General features: G+C 44.7%; 1 protein-coding gene across 2 annotated transcripts in view; it reads right to left on the reverse strand.

The window, feature by feature from the left end:
- Positions 1-13630, reverse strand: part of wdr62 (WD repeat domain 62) — a 60998-nt gene that overhangs the window by 6981 nt on the left and 40387 nt on the right. For both annotated transcript variants that reach the window (XM_014215448.2, XM_014215449.2), the window contains exons 22-28: positions 13114-13458; positions 12843-12973; positions 8415-8527; positions 5534-5656; positions 2748-2868; positions 2175-2280; positions 885-951 (exon numbers count right to left, since the gene is read on the reverse strand). In XM_014215448.2, coding sequence (XP_014070923.2) covers positions 885-951; positions 2175-2280; positions 2748-2868; positions 5534-5656; positions 8415-8527; positions 12843-12973; positions 13114-13458 — 1006 coding nt within the window. The remainder of the gene's footprint in view (positions 1-884; positions 952-2174; positions 2281-2747; positions 2869-5533; positions 5657-8414; positions 8528-12842; positions 12974-13113; positions 13459-13630) is intronic.

A 13630-nucleotide genomic window follows, 5' to 3' on the forward strand; every position in this document is an offset into this window, starting at 1 on the left:
GTCCAAAACCTATTTGCTAATTTATTTGTGGTGCTGTACCGCAGCGGAAATGGGGAGCGGGGCGGGCCGGCCCGGTCATGGCTGGAAGGCATTTTAGCTAACCCCAATCCTTTTCATAACCCGCTACCTTCATTCGCCTAACCCGCTACCTTCATTCGCCTAACCCGCTACCTTCATTCGCCTAACCCGCTACCTTCATTCGCCTAACCCGCTACCTTCATTCTCCTAACCCGCTACCTTCATTCTCCTAACCCTCTACCTTCATTCTCCTAACCCGCTACCTTCATTCGCCTAACCCGCTACCTTCATTCGCCTAACCCGCTACCTTCATTCTCCTAACCCGCTACCTTCATTCTCCTAACCCGCTACCTTCATTCTCCTTACTGGCTACGAAAAGTCAAATCTGAAGTTATTTTGACAAAAGTTGGATCCCTTCTAGCCATGACCGGCCGGCCCTGGTGTTTGTAAGCAGCCATGTTGTGTTATTTATTAGGCCTAATTACAATTTGAAAATAGCTGTGTTTTGTTATTTATTATTGAAAAATGTTCATACAAATAGCCTTTAGGACAGGTCGTTCGCAAATATTATATTATAATTTTTTTTTTAAATGATCATTTATGATTTATAGCAGGGATGAAGATGCAGCAGACAACTTTTCGCTTTTCCGTAAAACCTATCATGTTGGTATAAGAACATTATTTGACTTTAGTACAACTTTACAGGCTAATTTCTATTCTGTTAAAGTGAATTACAATAATCTAAAATGTGATTTTGAGCACAGTGGGTTGACACCTTAATGCGTTACACGTCCGATACATTTCTGAAAACGTCCGGTAAATTAAAACCCGGCACCACATCAGTCTACCTCTGGACTAGTACTCACCAGGGTCCTGGCTCTCCTCTTGGAGAGATTCTGTAGTACTGCTCACGACAAACTGCTTTGAGTTGGCCTGTCGAGAGAAAAAAAAAACATCTTCAGTGAATTTCATGAAATCTTATGGGAAATTAACATCAAAATATGATTTGCATGCATCTCAGGTTAGGATCTGGCCCCTGATTTGTATCTTGTGTTCTGCGTGTTGGTGAGGAACTAACCTCGCACAGCGGATATAAGCCTGGTAAATCAACCATTCAAAATTGGTCTTAGTGGGAGTGACCATGGAATTATTTGTGAATGACCTTACTGAGTAAAGTATTTGTCATTATTTAATTTTAGCGAATCACACGACTGTGAGGCGTGGCTCCAAATGGAGGCAGGACTCGGGTAGGAACTTGTGGTGTGCTAGCAAAAACATTCCCTCTAACCTCAAAGGGAGAAGAACACAACAGGTCCTACCTTCCAACTAGCAAAGGACATAGCTAGCTAACGAATGGCTTCACGAGAAGAACAAAGACTAACTCCCCTAAAATCTGTGGTCGATGCGTGTCGCGTTTGAGTGGAAAACTTTCCCAATAAGAGTTTCAAGTTGAAACTTCGGGTCGATAGAACAGGTGCACAAGACATGTGGGGGAAGGAGTTGTGGGAAATGATTGGTTGGTAGATTAAGACGATTATAGTTCCAATGGAACATTTAAAAAAAAAAAAATGTTTTATCTCAATGTCATAATTTCTGGGTAACAAGTACCTTACTAAGATTATTTTCAATTAAAATGGTAAAAAAAAAACTAACAAAAATTGCTTCTTAGCAAATAGCAACTTCTGAAGCAATAATTTTGCTAGGACTGTCTGGGAGTGGGGAGAGAAAAACGGACAATTATTATTAGTAGAGGTTTGGAACTCCCGGTTTGGAACTCCCGGTTTGGAACTCCCGGTTTGGAACTCTCTTATTGGTTTATAACTCATTTACCGCCTAGTGATGTCACCAGCCAGGCCAAAACTCCATCCCACCAAAACGGGCAGAAAATTCAGACAGTCTTTTCAAACAGCTCTTACACAAAAAAGGCCATTTATCACAATTTCACAGTATTATTCCAACCTCATTGTGAAAATATATATAAAAACACAGGAAATATTCTGCTCTGGGCCTTTAAACCAATGAGTAATACGCCGGGAGAAATCTCCTGCCACTCTGTATCCTAACGAAGGCCAATATTGACGTCGTGTTCCACCAGACCTTCCTCACATTTTGGCGGAAGAATGTGCGAACAAGATAAGTGAGGAACAGGCCAGTACCTGAGTGGTGTTGAGGCTGGGGGTCGGGTCAGGACAGGAGAGGCTGCTGGGCTCCTCAGTGATGCTGGGCGGGAGAGGAGCGGGACGCAGGGCAGAACCAGGACCACTAACACGCCACGGAAAATAATTAGGACAGGTTTTAAAAAACTAAAAACAAGTACACATTGCATGATTGAATTAGTATGTATCTTGATGCTCCTGGACACAATTAGTGATGTATGTGAATACTAACCGCACACTGCATCAATACAGCGGGAGGTGTGACTGAGGCGAGGTAAGGTGTGACTTGAGGTAAATGGGGCTTTCAAGACAACTGGGAACTCTTGGGGGGGGGGGAAGTCATATCATGACGTCAGTGATCTTCAGGTCGGAAAGTCAGAGCTCTAGAAAGATGCCAGAGTTTCCGACTTGGAATTCCGAGCTGGAATACTGTCGTCGTCCCCCCCCCCCCTCCAGAGTTCCTAGTCGTCTTGAACACACAGACGTTGGAGATTCCCCAGGTTCCCAGGTGTTTTGAATGCGGCGTAAAGGTAAAGGTATGGTGAGGTTTGACTGAGGCAAGGGATTACTTACCGGAGTCGGCTCTGGAAACGAGACAGGAAGCGTGTAGAGATGCTGAATCGGGGGTTGAGGAAGAGGCTCTCTGTCTCTATGGATGGAGTCTGCAGACTGGACAGGTCAGTCTCAAACTTCTCTACAAAGGGGCAGAACAGATAACAGTTATACCTAGCTACAAACTGTACTTACAATACATCCTAACGGTTACATTTTAAAATGCGTTACGAGACACAACCACATCTGTCTGGTCGACGGCCTGGTTAGTTAGGGTTTGACCCAGACCAGAGTATGTGAACCGGAGTGGAACCTGCCCAATTTGACTGCAGCGCGGAGCGAGTTTCCCCAAAGGCCTTCTCACCCGCTCTAATTTAGCGCCAGTACAGCTCACTTCATGAGCTCAGGGGACGCCAGGCCCAGCATGCATTTGTAGGCTACTTGTGTGCTGCTATAGACCCTTGCTTTAGCTACTGTCACGGAGTTCGCTAAATATTTTTCATAAAGAAACTGATAAAAACACACAGGTGAAAACTCAAGGTGACTTGAGGAGAACCAAGAGCAAGAGAGGGAGTGTGGTGATGTAGTGTCCACAACTAAATAATCATTGTAGAATCTGAAAAGACACCTATCCTGAAAGAATGATGGTGTACTTCCTGTGTACGTGCTAACAGAAAGAAACGAGGTGGGTAGATAACTAAGTGTGTCATTGTAGCAAACTATTTAACAACTAAAAATCCGATCTCTTAAACCAGGGCAGTCCAACCCTCTTCCTGGAGATCTACTGTCCTGTGGGTTTACAGTCCAACCCTCTTCCTGGAGATCTACCGTCCTGTAGGTTTTCAGTCCAACCCTCTTCCTGGAGATCTACCGTCCTGTAGGTTTTCAGTCCAACCCTCTTCCTGGAGATCTACCGTCCTGTAGGTTTACAGTCCAACCCTCTTCCTGGAGATCTACAGTCCTGTAGGTTTACAGTCCAACCCTCTTCCTGGAGATCTACCGTCCTGTAGGTTTACAGTCCAACCCTCTTCCTGGAGATCTACAGTCCTGTAGGTTTACAGTCCAACCCTCTTCCTGGAGATCTACAGTCCTGTAGGTTTACAGCCCAAACCTCTTCCTGGAGATCTACCGTCCTGTAGGTTTTCACTCCAACCCTCTTCCTGGAGATCTACCGTCCTGTAGGTTTACAGTCCAACCCTCTTCCTGGAGATCTACCGTCCTGTAGGTTTACAGTCCAACCCTCTTCCTGGAGATCTACAGTCCTGTAGGTTTACAGTCCAACCCTCTTCCTGGAGATCTACCGTCCTGTAGGTTTACAGTCCAACCCTCTTCCTGGAGATCTACTGTCCTGTAGGTTTACAGTCCAACCCTCTTCCTGGAGATCTACTGTCCTGTAGGTTTACAGTCCAACCCTCTTCCTGGAGATCTACTGTCCTGTAGGTTTACAGTCCAACCCTCTTCCTGGAGATCTACCGTCCTGTAGGTTTACAGTCCAACCCTCTTCCTGGAGATCTACCGTCCTGTAGGTTTACAGTCCAACCCTCTTCCTGGAGATCTACCGTCCTGTAGGTTTACAGTCCAGCCCTAATTTAACACACCTGATTTTACTAATTAGCTGCTCAACAAGACCTTAACAAGCTGAATCAGACACGCTAAATTAGGGCTGGACTGTAAACTTAGTTACCTTTTCATGTTGATTATTAAAATACTTTTCATTCATATTGCTTGGTTTCCATATTTCAAAACCCCCAAAAAATGGTAGACCCAGGTAGTCACAACAATAGATGAGTGTTGGTTAAACGGTAGATCCAGGTAGTCACAACAATAGATGGGTGTTGGTTAAACGGTAGACCCAGGTAGTCACAACAATAGATGGGTGTTGGTTAAACGGTAGACCCAGGTAGTCACAACAATAGATGGGTGTTGGTTAAACGGTAGATCCAGGTAGTCACAACAATAGATGGGCGTTGGTTAAACGGTAGACCCAGGTAGTCACAACAATAGATGGGTGTTGGTTAAACGGTAGATCCAGGTAGTCACAACAATAGATGGGTGTTGGTTAAACGGTAGACCCAGGTAGTCACAACAATAGATGAGTGTTGGTTAAACGGTAGATCCAGGTAGTCACAACAATAGATGGGTGTTGGTTAAACGGTAGACCCAGGTAGTCACAACAATAGATGGGTGTTGGTTAAACGGTAGACCCAGGTAGTCACAACAATAGATGGGTGTTGGTTAAACGGTAGATCCAGGTAGTCACAACAATAGATGAGTGTTGGTTAAACGGTAGATCCAGGTAGTCACAACAATAGATGAGTGTTGGTTAAACGGTAGATCCAGGTAGTCACAACAATAGATGGGTGTTGGTTAAACGGTAGATCCAGGTAGTCACAACAATAGATGAGTGTTGGTTAAACGGTAGACCCAGGTAGTCACAACAATAGATGGGTGTTGGTTAAACGGTAGACCCAGGTAGTCACAACAATAGATGGGTGTTGGTTAAACGGTAGACCCAGGTAGTCACAACAATAGATGGGTGTTGGTTAAACGGTAGATCCAGGTAGTCACAACAATAGATGGGTGTTGGTTAAACGGTGACTAATTAACGGAGTGAATTTGGAATGACAGTTCTTCTCTCTATCTGTGAGCGAGGAGCGCTTGGAAAGGATGTGGAACACTTGGGGCAGTTGCGCACCGCTCTGTGAGCGAAGAGAGAGATTTCCGCCCGCGCGACTCACATGCTCTGACCCAGACAAGAGGCTTGTTGCTCATTACGTCATCATCATCATCATCATCATCATCCGTACCCTCGTTGCTCAGGTGGTTGGCCATGGTGTCAAAGTGTTGTCTAAGGAGTGTCTGTGGATCTTCCTCCTCTTCCTCCACTCCAGAACTACCTGTAGAACTCACCTGGCTCAGGGAGTCAGTATCTACAGGGGGAGACAAGAGGAGAGGAGTCAGTATCTACAGGGGGAGACAAGAGGAGAGGAGTCAGTATCTACAGGGGGACAAGAGGAGAGGAGTCCGTATCTACAGGGGGAGAGGAGAGGAGTCCGTATCTACAGGGGGAGAGGAGAGGAGTCCGTATCTACAGGGGGAGAGGAGAGGAGTCCGTATCTACAGGGGGAGAGGAGAGGAGACCGTATCTACAGGGGGAGAGGAGTCAGTATCTACAGGGGGAGAGGAGTCAGTATCTACAGGGGGAGAGGAGTCAGTATCTACAGGGGGAGAGGAGTCAGTATCTACAGGGGGAGAGGAGTCAGTATCTACAGGGGGAGAGGAGTCAGTATCTACAGGGGGAGAGGAGTCAGTATCTACAGGGGGAGAGGAGAGGAGTCAGTATCTACAGGGGGGAGAGGAGAGGAGTCAGTATCTACAGGGGGAGAGGAGAGGAGTCAGTATCTACAGGGGGAGAGGAGAGGAGTCAGTATCTACAGGGGGAGAGGAGAGGAGTCAGTATCTACAGGGGGAGAGGAGAGGAGTCAGTATCTACAGGGGGAGAGGAGAGGAGTCAGTATCTACAGGGGGAGAGGAGAGGAGTCAGTATCTACAGGGGGAGAGGAGAGGAGTCAGTATCTACAGGGGGAGAGGAGAGGAGTCAGTATCTACAGGGGGGGAGAAGAGGAGAGGAGTCAGTATCTACAGGGGGAGAGGAGAGGAGAGGAGTCAGTATCTACAGGGGGGAGAGGAGAGGAGTCAGTATCTACAGGGGGAGAGAGAGGAGAGGAGTCAGTATCTACAGGGGGAGAGGAGAGGAGAGGAGTCAGTATCTACAGGGGGAGAGGAGAGGAGTCAGTATCTACAGGGGGAGAGGAGAGGAGTCAGTATCTACAGGGGGAGAGGAGAGGAGTCAGTATCTACAGGGGGAGAGGAGAGGAGTCAGTATCTACAGGGGGAGAGGAGAGGAGTCAGTATCTACAGGGGGAGAGGAGAGGAGTCAGTATCTACAGGGGGAGACGAGAGGAGTCAGTATCTACAGGGGGAGAGGAGAGGAGTCAGTATCTACAGGGGGAGAGGAGAGGAGTCAGTATCTACAGGGGGAGACGAGAGGAGAGGAGTCAGTATCTACAGGGGGAGAGGAGAGGAGTCAGTATCTACAGGGGGAGAGGAGAGGAGAGGAGTCAGTATCTACAGGGGGAGACAAGGCTTATCTTGTCAATGAACAAGTCATTAAAGTAGGTTGGCAATATCAGTGGGTTTTCTGATGAACGAGCCATCTGATTCAATGAATGATGAAGCCGAGTGGGCTTTTTCCTCCAAAAATGTAATTTAAGGTGCTCCAAAGCTTTTTACTATCGTTCATCTTTGTTTCATAGTATAGTTCCTTTCTTTTTAGTAGTAATAGTATTATAGTAGTAGATTACACTATTGGTTAGAGCCTGTAAGTAAGCATTTCACTGTGAGGTCTACCCCTGTTGTGTTCAGAGCACGTGACAAATAAACTTTGATTTGATTAGTGTAGTGGTAGTAACAGTATTATAGTAGTAGTAGTAGTAGTAGTAGTATATTAGTATTATATTAGTGTAGTGGTGTTAGTAGAGTAGTAGTAGAGTAGTGGAAGTAATAGTATTATAGTAGTAGTGTATACTAGTCTTACCATCCTATGTCTACAGTAGCAGTATTATAGTAGTAGTGTATACTAGTCTTACCATCCTATGGCTACAGTAGCAGTATTATAGTACCGTAAATTCCGGACTATAAGCCGCAATATTTTCCCCAGGCTTTGAACCTCGCGGCTAATATATGGATTGACGCATGTTGGCAATGACGCGGCTAATATATGGATTTTTCCCGCTTTCAATTAAAAAAAACACATTCTGTGACGTGCTCAGTTTTTTGGCGGCATGAAGCTTTTCATTAGACCAATGAAATTGCCGAACGGGTTAAGGTCAAACAACTTTTTTGTTTACTGTTTAGATTAAATCGAGCGCTCTCAAACTTCCCATCATTCTGATTACGGTAGTCATTTTGTCACCCTCATCATGGCAAAGACACGGAGAAATGCATATGATGCAGCTTTCAAGTTGAAGGCGATTGATCTGGCTGTTGGAAAAGGAAATAGAGCTGCTGCACGGGAGCTTGGTCTTAATGAGTCGATGATAAGACGTTGGAAACAGCAGCGTGAGGAATTGACTCAGTGCAAAAAGACAACTAAAGCTTACTGCTAATTTTTATTTTTGTTACAAGCCGTGTTTCGTTAAAGCCTGTGTGAAGTTCATTTGTTTCAATGTACCGGTAGGCACCTGCAGCTTATAGACATGTGCGGCTTATTTATGTTCAAAATAATATATATATTTTTTAATTCAGTGGGTGCAGCTTATATTCAGGTGCGCTTAATAGTCCGGAAATTACGGTAGTAGTGTATACTAGTCTTACCATCCTATGGCTACAGTAGCAGTATTATAGTAGTAGTGTGTACTAGTCTTACCATCCTATGGCTACAGTAGCAGTATTATAGTAGTAGTGTGTACTAGTCCTACCATCCTATGGCTACAGTAGCAGTATTATAGTAGTAGTGTATACTAGTCTTACCATCCTATGGCTACAGTAGCAGTATTATAGTAGTAGTGTGTACTAGTCTTACCATCCTATGGCTACAGTAGCAGTATTATAGTAGTAGTGTGTACTAGTCCTACCATCCTATGGCTACAGTAGCAGTATTATAGTAGTAGTGTATACTAGTCCTACCATCCTGGGGTTGGTCCTGGCACTCTGCAGAGCCAACACAACAGGCGCTGTCTGGACTCAGCTCGTTCTCTCCTCCCCAGCCCTGCTGCTGCTGATGCTGTTGGCCAAACTCACTGCGCGCACACACACACACACACACACACGCACACACACACGGCATGCGTGCATACATTTTTGAACATATCAGTGTTGAAGCCACTATCCTGGCATTGCAAGCACCATGCTCTACCAAGTTAGCTACAGAGGACAACCATATACAGCTCTGGAAAAATTCATTTCATCACCGATCCTCCACCAAATTTCACAGTGGCTGCAAGACACAGATTTGTCTTTGTGAAGGACGGCATGAATCAAGCCACGTACAAGGTTGTCCTGGAAGAAAACTTGCTTCCTTCTGCTCTGACAACGTTCCTCAATTCTGAGGATTATTTTTTTCCCCAGCAGGACAATGCTCCATGCTACACAGCCAGGTCAATCAAGGTGTGGATGGAGGACCACCAGATCAAGACCCTGTCATGGTCGGCCCAATCTCCAGACCTGAACCCCATTGTAGCTGAGGACCACCAGATCAAGACCCTGTCATGGCCAGCCCAATCTCCAGACCTGAACCCCATTGTAGCTGAGGACCACCAGATCAAGACCCTGTCATGGTCAGCCCAATCTCCAGACCTGAACCCCATTGTAGCTGGAGGACCACCAGATCAAGACCCTGTCATGGTCAGCCCAATCTCCAGACCTGAACCCCATTGTAGCTGGAGGACCACCAGATCAAGACCCTGTCATGGCCGGCCCAATCTCCAGACCTGAACCCCATTGTAGCTGAGGACCACCAGATCAAGACCCTGTCATGGCCGGCCCAATCTCCAGACCTGAACCCCATTGTAGCTGAGGACCACCAGATCAAGACCCTGTCATGGCCGGCCCAATCTCCAGACCTGAACCCCATTGTAGCTGAGGACCACCAGATCAAGACCCTGTCATGGCCGGCCCAATCTCCAGACCTGAACCCCATTGTAGCTGAGGACCACCAGATCAAGACCCTGTCATGGCCGGCCCAATCTCCAGACCTGAACCCCATTGTAGCTGGAGGACCACCAGATCAAGACCCTGTCATGGCCAGCCCAATCTCCAGACCTGAACCCCATTGTAGCTGAGGACCACCAGATCAAGACCCTGTCATGGTCGGCCCAATCTCCAGACCTGAACCCCATTGAAAACCTCTGGAATGTGATCAAGAGGAAGATGGATGGTCACAAGCCATCAAACAAAGCCAGGAGTGTCATAAAGTCACCTGACATCAATGTGAAAGACTGGTGGAGGGGCATGCCAAGACGCATGAAAGCTGTGATTGAAAATCAGGGTTATTAGACCAGATATTGATTTCTGAACGCTTCTTAAGTTAGAACATTAGTATTTTGGTGTTTAATAAGGAACTTATTTTCCTTTCATTATTCGAGGTCTGACAACACCTCACCTCTTTTGTTATTTATGACCAGTTGTCATTTTCTGCAAATAAATGCTCCAAATTAGGAGGTCGAACGATTATGCTTTTTCAACGCCGATACCAATTATTGGACGAACAAAAATAGCAGATACCGATTTAAAAAAAATATATATATATAAAAAATGAAAAGAAAAAAAAAATTCTGTTGATTATATATATATATATGTAATAATGACAATTACAACACTGAATGAACACTTATTTTAACTTAATAAAATCAATTTAATCTGAAATAATTAATGAAACATGTTCAATTTGGTTTAAATAATTTAAAAACAGTGTTGGAGAAGAAGGTAAAAGTGCAATATGTGCCATGTAAAAAAGCTACTGTTTAAGTGCCTTGCTCAGAACATGAGAACATATGAAAGCTGGTGGTTCCTTTTAACATGAGTCTTCAATATTCCCAGGTAAGAAGTTTTAGGTTGTAGTTATTATAGGACTATTTCTCTCTATACCATTTGTATTTCATATACCTTTGACTATTGGATGTTCTTATAGTTACTTTAGTATTGCCAGCCTAATCTCGGGAGTTGATAGGCTTGAAGTCATGCTTGAAGCACAGCGAAGAGCTGCTGGCAAACGCAGGAAAGTGCTGTTTGAATGAATGCTTACGAGCCTGCTGCTGCCTACCACCGCTCAGTCAGACTGCTCTATCAAATATCAAATCATAGACTTAATTATAATATAATAAACACACAGAAACATGAGCCTTAGGTCATTAATATGGTCGAATCCGGAAACTATCATTTCGAAAAAACAAAACGTTTATTCTTTCAGTGAAATACGGAACCGTTCCGTATTTTATCTAACGGGTGGCATCCCTAAGTCTAAATATTGCTGTTACAGTGTACAAGGAAGGAAGAAATGGTTCCGGAAGAAATGGTTAGGAAGAAATGGTCTTCAAACAGTTCTCAACGAGCCAGGCGGCCCAAACTGCTGCATATACCCCGACTCTGCTTGCACAGAGAAGTGACATTTTCCCTAGTTGAATTTATTTTATGTTAGCAGGCAATATTAACTAAATATGCAGGTTTAAAAATATATACTAGTGTATTGATTTTAAGAACGTGATAAGGGAATAATATGTTTTAAAGGTAATGATTAAAGAATCCCACCCTGAAACGTAACCAAGTAGTACTTAGTAGTTTATGTAGCATGTATAATGAATAATTCAAGTACTAAACGTAAGTCCCATGAGGTTTAGTAGAGACCCGGGAGGAAGAGAAATGTGCGTGTGCGCCTAAGAAAATATCGAGAACAATTAGACTGTGTTTGACCCGACCTAGCGAGAGCTTTGAGAAACTTATGAGAGGGCAGGGAGTGACCCTCAAGGTTCCTCTAATCTCAGGGGAATAGAACAGCGTTGGGTAGTGACAAACAGTGGTGAGAACTCTGGGGAGGGATACATCCCACCTACTGTTCGTGTGTACGCATGTGCGTAGGATATCTACGGTTTGTGTGGAGGTATGTGCGTAAGGAAGAAGCAAGTTATAAAATGAATTGTCTCTGTATAATGGAGTTCAGAACGTTCTCTGAATAAACTGTACGAACATTTTGCTGAAAGCTGAGTCTATGACTAAATATTATTAACCCAGTGTCTTACAAACCTTGGGGATTTTAGTCAAAGCATATTGATTGTTAGTTATTATCAATCACTGCCATCAGAAGGTTCTACAATGTCACGGATTTCCTCATCGTCTGATTCGTCAGAGAGAGTCAGGATGGCACGATCGTCCTCCAGATAGTAGTCCATCACAACTTTTTTCCCACTGATCTTTGTTGATAACGCTTGGTATTAAATTCAGGGCAGCAATGTTGACAGCAGTAGTAACACCTTTTCAGTTCATCATGATATCTTTCAAAAAAGCTGTGTTAGTAAAGATAATCTATACATACTGAGCAGCTCGTGTTATAGACGGAAGCGTGCTACATGACAGACCAATCAGAACTCATCTTCCGGGCATGTCCAGCCCACTCATTATCTCAGCCAATCATAACTTTTTCCATGGCTAAACCAACTAGGCTCATAATTTAATTCACATCTATGATTGGATACATGTTTGTTAATAAGGTACATGAAATTTCACATGTTACAGAAGGCATTGATGTTTATGGTTAGGTACATTGGTGTAACGACAGCGATTTTTTTTTGTCGCGAATGCGCTTGTTAAATCCTCACCACCCGTTTGGCGAAGTTGAAGTAGGCTGTGATTCAATGATAAATTAACAGGCACCGCATTGATTATATGTAACGCAGGACAAGCTAGTTAAACTAGTAATATCGTCAACCATGTGTAGTTAACTAGTGATTATGTGAAGATTGATAGTTTTTTGTAAGATAAGTTTAATGCTAGCTAGCAACTTACTTTGGCTCCTTGCTGCACTCGCGTAACAGGTAGTCAGCCTGCCACGCAGTCTCCTCGTGGAGTGCAATGTAATCGGCCATAATCGGTGTCCAAAAATGGAGATTACCGATTGTTATGAAAAATTTAAATCGGCCCTAATTAAAATCGGCCATGCCGGTCAACCTCTACTCTAAATGACAAAATGTTTGTTTAGAATTTGGGAGAAATGTTGTCAGTAGTTTATAGAATAAAACAAAAATGTTAATATTAACCAAAAACATACCTATATAAAAGACAAAACAGAGAAACTGATCATTTTGCAGCGGTCTCTTAATATTTTCCAGAGCTGTGTACACACACACACACACACACACACACACACACACACACACACACACACACACACACACACACACACACACACACACACACACACACACACACACACACACACACACACACACACACACACACACACACACACACACATAACCTCATACACAAAGCGTCCCCACATCCAACTCATTTTGAGAGAACCAGTAACTAGATGTCCAACCACACAGATCCACTCTGACTCACCCCTCTCCTCCTCCAGTGGACAGTGTGGTGCTGTTAGCCGGGTAAAGAATGTAACTACTGAGGGCTGGACCAAACATGTCGTCACTGTCCGGTAGGGCCAGGAACCCAGGCCTCTGAAGAGACCCAGAACCCTAAAACAATAACAAATATGTCAATGTGTTGTTTGTCTGGACTGACTGACAATATGGAACCATCGACATACCACGTTTGAGCAATTCTTTTTTAATACAAAAATATGATTTTTTGAGTGAAGTATCTCTTTAAAACAGACCTGGTCGTCGTCGTCGTCCTCCACCACATCTTCCTCCTCCTCCTCCACCACTTCGTCGTCCTCCACCGCCACCACATCTTCCTCCTCTTCATCCTCCTCTCCAAGCAGGCTGTCCAAGCTCTGAGGGTGGAAGTGTGGATCTTCTTCCTCCTCATCTTCCTCCTCCTCCTCCTCTCCTGGTCCCTCTGCTCTGCGGGGGGTGGGGGAGAGAGGGCGCTGCAGGCTGTGTGTCTCCAGGACAGAGCGGATAGCCAGGGGGTTGAGATGCTCTGCCCAGCGCCCGCGTGGCTGGAGGTGTGGTGGCTGTTGCTCGCCGGGGAGAGCGATGGTGCCTGCCGCAGGACCCTGACATAACAGCGAGACCGTCACAAAAAAAAAGGCTCTGTTAAAGGACACAATTCCAACATAGCCAGAGAGGAAACATGCGACCATCAGAGTGAGGGAACTGACACAAGACTGAGTCACAACGCTTTAACATACAGCTAAGTGCCTTCAGAAGGTATTCAAACCCCTCTAC

This window comes from Salmo salar, chromosome ssa09 (assembly GCF_905237065.1).
Source record: "Salmo salar chromosome ssa09, Ssal_v3.1, whole genome shotgun sequence".
NCBI lineage: Eukaryota > Metazoa > Chordata > Actinopteri > Salmoniformes > Salmonidae > Salmo > Salmo salar.